We start from the raw sequence: 8,271 nt of genomic DNA, 5'->3' as shown, positions 1-8,271 counted from the left end.
GGAGTCATCTGCCGTAGTCCTGACGTATGGTCCTCCGAGAGAGAGAAAGAAAGAGAGAATTAGAGAGAGCCAAGATTTTCAAATGTTCATAAAATGCAAAGTCCTGGTCAAATAATAATCAGGATAAATATCAGTTGGCTTTCATAGCCGATCATTAGGAGTTGAAAACAGCAGGTCTGGGACAGAGGGTTCCATAAACCGCAGGCAGAACAGCTGAAACTGGAATAGCAGCCAGGCCAGGCGGACTGGGACAGCAAGGAGTCATCATGCCCGGTTTGCCGTGACGTAGGTCCTAGGGCTCAGGTTCTCCGAGAGAGAGAAAGAAAGAGAGAACGAGAGAATTAGAGAGAGCATACTTAAATTCACACAGGACACTGGATAAGATAGAAGAAGTACTCCAGGTATAACCAAACTGACCCTAGCCCCCCGACACATAAACTACTGCAGCATAAATACTGGAGGCTGAGACAGGAGGGTCAGGAGACACTGTGGGCCCCATCAGAAGAAACCCCGGACAGGCCAAACAGGAAGGATATAACCCCACCCACTTTGCCAAAGCACAGCCCCCACACCACTAGAGGGATATCTTTCAACCACCAACTTACAATCTGAGACAGGCCGAGTATAGCCCACAAAGATCCACCACAGCACAAACCAAGGGGGCGCCAACCCAGACAGAAGATCACGTCAGTAACTCAACCCACTCAAGTGACGCACCCCTCCCAGGGACGGCATGAAAAGAGCACCAGTAAGCCAGTGACTCAACGCCCTGTAATAGGGTTAGAGGCAGAGAATCCCAGTGGAGAGAGGGGAAACCGGCCAGGCAGAGACAGCAAGGCGCGGTTCGTTGCTCCAGAGCCTTTCCGCTCTTCCATGCCGTCCCTATGAGGGTTGCGTCGGGTTGTGCAGGGTTTTTGTGCTATACTCGACTTTAGTGGGTTGAGTTCACTGATGTGATCTTTCCTGTCCGGTCTTGCGCCCCCTCGGGCTCGTGCAGTGAGGAGATGTTTGTGGGCTATACTCAGCCTTGTCTCAGCGGTAGTAAGTTGGTGGTCTGTTGATATCCCTCTAGTGGTGTGGGGCTGTGCTTTTGCAAAGTGGGTGTGGTTATATCCTGCCTAGTTGTCTTGGGTATTATTGGACTGGGTCACAGTGCCCCCCCCTGTCTCAGCTTCCAGGATGCCTGCAACAGTCTGTGTGTGCGGGGGGGGGGGGGGGGGCTAGGGTCAGTCTGTCCTATCTGGTGAAATTCTCCTGTCTTTTCTGGTGTCCTATGTGAACCTAAGTATCCTCTCTCCCTCTCTCCTGGAGGACCTGAGGCCTAGGACCATGTTCCAGGTATACCTGGCCTGATGACTACTGGCTGTCCCCAGTCCACCTGGTTGTGCTGCTACTCCAGTTTCAACTGTTCTATCTATAGCTATGGAACCCTGACCTGTTCACCGGATGTGCTATCTTGTCTCGGACCTGCTGTATCTGGTCTCTCTCTCTCATCACCTGCTGTCTCGACCTCTGAATGCTCGGCTATGTAAAGCCAACTGACATTTACTTCTAAGGTGCTGACCTGTTGCATCCTCTACAACCACTGTGATCATTATTTGACCCTGCTGGTTATCTATGAACGTTTGAACATCTTGAAGAACGATCTGGACTCAATAGCCATTCACCCTGATAATCTCCACCCGGCACAGCCAGAAGAGAACTGGCAACCCCTCAGAGCCTGGTTCCTCTCTAGGTTTCTTACTAGCTTCCTGCCTTTCTTAGGGAGTTTTACCTAGCCACAGTGCTTCTACATCTGCATTGCTTGCTGTTTGGGGTTTTAGGCTGGGTTTCTGTATGAGCACTTTGTGACATCCGCTGATGTAAAAGAGCTTTATAAATAAATTTGACATACAGCATTGACACACACACACACTTACCCCACCAGCTATGTGTGACGTTTTAAATGTATGCAGTTCTGTCCTTGAGCTGTTCTTGTCTATTAATGTTCTGTATTATGTCATGTTTTATGTTTTGTGTGGACCCCAGGATGAGTAGCTGCTGCAATCGCKACAGCTAATGGCGATCCTAATAAAATACAACAAATAAAAATACAAAAATTCTAATTGGCTGAAATCACTAAAGTTTACAGCCCTAGACAATAATTGTGTACTCACTTGATAACAATACTACTTTCCTCATTGCAATGTGTTGTTGTAGCCTAGGTAGAATGTTATTGACTAAAAACGTAGGCCTAATCAATAGTGGAGCTTTGACAGGTAAATATTTATAACCCTAATATTTAGCTACTTCGGCTACACAACTCTTTTCTCTCTCTTCCATCTATTCCCGTGTGCAATAGGCTATATGACGCAAGGCTCTTTGCTATTCCTCTTCTCGTGAAATCCCAGGAAAAGCTAAAGGCTACAAAATCTAAAGGAGATTTATTTTTTATACCAGGCCTAATAGGCTTTTCCTGGAGAGAAGCCGGTTTGCTCTTGTTAATTGCTGAATGTAAAATAGGCCTAGTGAGATGTACATGGCGGAGGCTCAATCAAGCTAGTCGTCTTGACTTATTTCTTATGTAATTCCTGTTGGCACCAAAAGTTAAAAAGTGTTGATGGTATAGAATGCGGTCGGACCATCAGATAATTGGCATATACATTACTCTTACTGAATTTTCACGTTGGCAGGATATTGGAAATTTAATCAAAGCRTATTGGATGATAACTTGTTTTAACTAGGACCAAGAAATTTATAACTGAATTTTTCCGACATAACATAGTTACAGCAAATCCCTTTATTGTATGGGACACTTTTAAATGTGCCTTTAGAGGTCAAGCAATTCAATACTCATCTCTAAAACAAAAGCCATTTAGGTCAAAAGAGTCCATACTAACAAAGGAAATAAAAGGTCTAACAGAACAGATGGAAAGCAATAAAAACGGTACCATAGAGAATGGGCCAAAATTCACCCAATTTATTGTGGGAAGCTTGTGGAAGGCTACCCAAAACATTTGACCCAAGTTAAACAATTTAAAGGCAATGCTACCAAATACGAATTGAGTGTATGTAAACTTCTGACCCACTGGGAATGTGATGAAAGAAATAAAAGCTGAAATAAATCATTCACTCTACTATTATTCTGACATTTCACATTCTTAAAATAAATTGGTGATCCTAACTGACCTAAGACAGGGAATTTTTACTAGGATTAAATGTCAGGAATTGTGAAAAACTGAGTTTAAATGTATTTGGCTCAGGTATATGTAAACTTCCAACTTCAACTGTATAAATGCCTGTGTAACGGATGTGAAATGGCTAGCTAGTTAGCGGGTACGCGCTAATAGCGTTTCAATCAGTTACGTCACTTGCTCTGAAACCTAGAAGTAGTGGTTCCCCTTGCTCTGCAAGGGCCGCGGCTTTTGTCTAGCGATGGGTAACGACGCTTCGTGGGTAACTGTTGTTGATGTGTGCAGAGGGTCCCTGGTTCGCGCCCGAGGTCGGGGCGAGGGGACGGTCTAAAGTTATACTGTTACACCTGGAACATTTCAATTTTGGAGAATATCTTATAAAATGGGTTAAAATCATGTATAGTACTGTAAACCTTGGTGTAAAATAGTAAGTAATGTCTACTTCTCAAAAAGTTTTAAACTGTCGAGAGGAGTAAAACAAGCATGCCCACTATCGGCATGTCTATTTATTATGGCCATCAAAATGTTAGCTATTAAAATCAGATCCAATTAAGGGATTAGAAATCCAGGGCTTAAAAACAAAGTTGTCATTGTACGCTGATGATGGATCCCTCCACAGCCTAATTAAGGATCTAGATAATTTCTCTAACCTCTCTGGATTACAACCAAATTATGATGTGTACTTACTATATTATGTATTGGATCACAAAAAAATACAACTTTTACATTATTGTGTAGTTTACCAATAAAGTGGTCTGAAGGTGATGTGGATATACTCAGTATACATATCCTGAAATAACTAAATTATCTCACTCCAATACATTTTTATATAAAGTTAGCAAAAGTAGATAAGATCTTGCTACCGTGGAATGTAAATACCTCTATATTTGTGGTAAAATCACCCTGATTAACTCTTTAGTCATATCTGTTTACCTATTTGCTTATGGTCTTGCTTACACCTAGAAACGTTTTTTTAATTACATGAGAAAAAAAGATTCCATTTTATTTGGAACGGCAAGCCAGACAAAATTAAACAGGCCTATTTATATAATGAATATGAATTCAGCGGGCAGAAATGATTAAATATTAAAGGCTTAAATCCGAACTGGTTTTCTAGCAAATTAGTGAAAATGTCTCACCATGTGTTCAAGAAAGGACTTTTTCCCTTTATTCAGATTACAACCTCACCCTTTATTCAGATTACAACCTCACATTTTCAGTTATTTGAAGAGGAAATCATCTCCCAAATATCGCTATTTTTAAAACAAGCCATAAAGTTGGTTGCAATTTCAATTTAATCCACCAGAAAAGAGAGAACAAATAATACAACAAATATTTTATATTAAAAAAAGGTATAATCTTGGTAAATTATATCATAAATAGGATTGGTGGAGTTATGTCACACATGCAGCTAACAAAAACATATAGAAATGTCTGCRCTACCCAAAATTACAACCAACTAAGTGTAGCATTACCGCAAGGAATGTGTCTGTCGGCCCTGCATTAAAGATCACAATTGGTTAAAGAAAATTGTGATAAGTAAAAATGTATATCAGTTCTATTTAAGGACCAACAAATTGACAGCTGTGCCATATAGATTGTAAAATAGTTAAGAAGACATACCGATTCCATGGCACATGGTTTATGAACTGATACGCAAAACGACGCTGGATTCAAAACTTTGAATTTTTCAATTTAAATTATTATACAAAATTCTTGCAACCAATGGAATGTTATTTATGTGGGGGATACAACCTTCCCAGCTCTGCAGATTTTGCTGCAAAGAGACAGAATCATTAGATAATTTGTTTCGGTACTGTCCATATGTAGCTTGTTTTTGTTCACAGGTCCAGGAATGGCTGAAGAATTGCAATTTTTACCTGGAGCTAACCCTGCAGATAGCACTACTGGGTAATCTGAAAAGTCATAGTCAAACAATCAATAATATAATACTTTTAGCCCAAAAATATTTTCAATTTACAATCTGTACAAACAATGAGAATAGAAAGGTTCAGAACTTTTGTGAAACATCTCAGCACAGTTGAAAAATATATGGCAAATAGAAATACAATWTGGATGGTGTTAAGAGAGAGATGGGAGGGGTTGAATGGAGCTGAAGGTTGGGACTAATAACAAGATAACTACTGTAAAACATATATAGGTTAACAACTTTTGTGAAAGAGCAGTTTGAAAGATATGGCCAATAGAAATCAAACCCGGTTGGACATCAGAAATAGATGGGAGAGGTTGAGGGTAGAGGAAGAACAGTAGTAAAAACAAACAAAATGGAACTATTGTCAAATAGACTGTGTCCATGAAATGTATATAGTATGTATAAGCTGGAAGTAGAGGCCTAAGCTTTGTTGTTCACTAGTTTACTCAAATTAGGGGAGGGGTGGTAGGATTAGAAATAAATAAAGTTAAAGACATTTAAAAAATATATATGATTTGGGATGAGTTGGACCGCAGAGTAAAGGAAAAGCAGCCAACAAGTGCTCAACATATGTGGGAACTCCTTCAAGACTGTTGGAAAAGCATTCCAGGTGAAGCTGGTTGAGAGAATGGCAAGAATGTGCAAAGCTGTCAAGYTAAAGGGTGGCTACTTTGAAGAATCTCAAATATATTTTGATTTAACACTTTTTTGGTTACTACTTGATTCCATGTGTTATTTCATAGTTTTGATGTCTTCACTATTATTCTACAACATAGTAAAACAGTAAAAAGAAATAAAAACCCTGGAATGAGTAGGTGTGTCAACTTTTGACTGGTAGTGTATAGAACCTTRCAGCCCCACCTGGGATATGGATGCCTAACGTTGTTATAATAAAATCACCTGGGAGCATGAGCAGCAGTGTTTTTATTTCTCATGAATTAACCTACAACTCCAGCACCTGCAAAAAGCACCTGGATGTGCGTATGCTCTTCAGCTTTTGTACAATGTCCTACATTCACCCACAATTCATTCACAATATGTACACATCATGATTACAAAAAACAACACTATTGTGAGGAAAAAAAGACGCATAGGCATCCACTGCTTCAAATGTGACAAAGTAGAGGTCAGAAAAAGTATGATGACAGTTGAGGTAAAAGGGTGGGGTGGACAGTGTTTTTCCTCTCACTAGGTAATCTGTGCCATCAGTRCCTCTAGCTCTGGACGCGCCTTGAAACGGGCTTGGTAATCTGCCTCTGTGTGCTGGGGAAACAGACAAGCAAGTGTTATGTCACTGAACAATTACTAACAAATGACAAAAAAAGTGTACATACTGTAGATATGATATGATCCTTGTGCAGAGGTCAAGAACATAGATGTCATATGCTCACCGGCTTTACAGAGAGTTGAATCCCCTCTGGCTGATTCTTTAACAGGACCTCCATAAAGGTGGGGCATAATGTGGCGTTTAGTTGGCTGAGCTGTAAACAAAACACTTATCAATGCTCTCTCTAGAGTGAAAAGCTGTTTGTCAGTGCAACTGTCAAAAGTTCAGAGAACAAATTATTATCACTAAAAACGCTCCATTACCTGAACAATTCGCTCATGGGTCTTGAGGATGGCATCTACATACATCTTGGTCCCTTGRTCTGGCATGACCATGACTTCCGTGCTCTTAGTGGGCAATGCATAGCTGAGAGGAGAATAGTGTTAGTTCACCCCTTTAAGGTTAGTTAGTTAACCAATGATTCAGAGATATTGGATGATGTAATCCCATGCTACGCAAGAGGGCCAAATGTGTGCCTCCTATTGAAGCATTATGAACTTTGCGACAGAGACATGCATATTTGGGCCATCAAATCTTTGAGTGAGGCCAGTAACACGGTGTCTTAAAGTCTACCTCTCACCTCTCAGCCACTTTGACACCTAGGCGGTTGCAGAGATTGTGGATGTACTGGGAGTAGTGCTCCACTAGGATCATGTCATACCCAGACACTTTCACGTTCAGAGTCCCGTACTCTGCATCTGTCGCAGTTTTGATCTGCTTCATCTGCTGTCTGTCTTTCTTTTTCTTTGGCTGAAGGCACAATAAATGTTCTATAAGCAAGTAGATATGCTAACAGTGTAAGCTGGTGGCTTCAGTATTAGAAAGTATAATTAAGTGATCTACTAAGGAGTCTTACCGCTTCTTTGGGTAACAGGTGCTTATATTTGCCAATCCCATGAGTAGGCATGGTCCTGTATTGTCGCTCATTGGACAAAGCCAGACTCCCTGTCGAAAACAGTTATCCAGCCAAACAGATGGCTTACATACACTTAGGTAATTATATAAGTGGCAATATAACTTTCAGGATATAGTCACTTCCTAAGACTTAACAAGAAAGTCTAAATTGATACACAACAGTAACTAACTATTGTTATTGGTGGGAGGACTTACCCTGAATCGGATGTTGCACTGATACTGATGCCCTTAAAATAAACATCAGAAACATTAGAGACTTTGAAATGTCGCTAGCTAACACCCCATCGAATGAAACTGATGTGGTCATTATTGTGTCCTGTAACAACCAGCAATTGCCTGCCTATATGCTTTTAACTAATTTACCGGAATAACAATCCTGCTTGGTCCAACACACGTGAATGAAGTGCGAAGGAAGCCTGTAATGGGATAGAAGACAAACAATCTATCATATACAAGTGTTTTGATATGCTGACATGTTTGACCTTCCTTCTTGCTAGCCAGCTAGCTACATCAACAAAAAAATGTGACAAACGCCATTTATGAGTAGAAGACACACTACCTTGCGAATGACAGTATTCATTGCTTCAAATTTAAGATGAAGTAATCACTTCACAACAAATCACGAAATTATATTAGATTCACAATTTTGCAGAAGCTAGTTGTTGCACATGTACACAAGAGGTTCTGAAACAAATGCTTCCGGTTGGTCCATCTYACTAAAATGTGGTATGGAACAAGGACAATATCTTATTTCCGCTTTCAAATGTGTTTGCTTTAAATTGTATTTAATATATGCATCAAAGAGAAACCTAGCCGAGTATGAGGGTATTGGATACAGCCAAACAAGTGTATAATATGTAATTATTGCTCACAGCACAATGTCATTGTATTACAAAGAAAGACGGCATTGCGTTCAAAGTCCG

At 40.4% G+C, this 8,271-nt stretch overlaps 1 protein-coding gene across 1 annotated transcript; it reads right to left on the bottom strand.

Moving 5' to 3' along the window:
• Positions 1-6,013: 6,013 nt before the first annotated feature.
• Positions 6,014-8,069, bottom strand: LOC111950926 (large ribosomal subunit protein mL48). Its single transcript, XM_023968865.2, has 8 exons — positions 7,908-8,069; positions 7,712-7,764; positions 7,544-7,575; positions 7,290-7,378; positions 7,014-7,183; positions 6,697-6,799; positions 6,498-6,587; positions 6,014-6,369 (listed from the first exon to the last, which is right to left on the bottom strand). Exons 1-8 carry the CDS (start codon positions 7,926-7,928, stop codon positions 6,295-6,297), a joined length of 633 nt encoding a protein of 210 aa, XP_023824633.1. The 5' UTR covers positions 7,929-8,069; the 3' UTR covers positions 6,014-6,294.
• Between the last annotated feature and the right edge of the window lie 202 nt (positions 8,070-8,271).

This window comes from Salvelinus sp. IW2-2015, linkage group LG23 (assembly GCF_002910315.2).
Source record: "Salvelinus sp. IW2-2015 linkage group LG23, ASM291031v2, whole genome shotgun sequence".
NCBI lineage: Eukaryota > Metazoa > Chordata > Actinopteri > Salmoniformes > Salmonidae > Salvelinus > Salvelinus sp. IW2-2015.
Note: the sequence above shows the minus strand (reverse complement) of the source record. Positions and strands in the feature narration are given on the sequence as shown.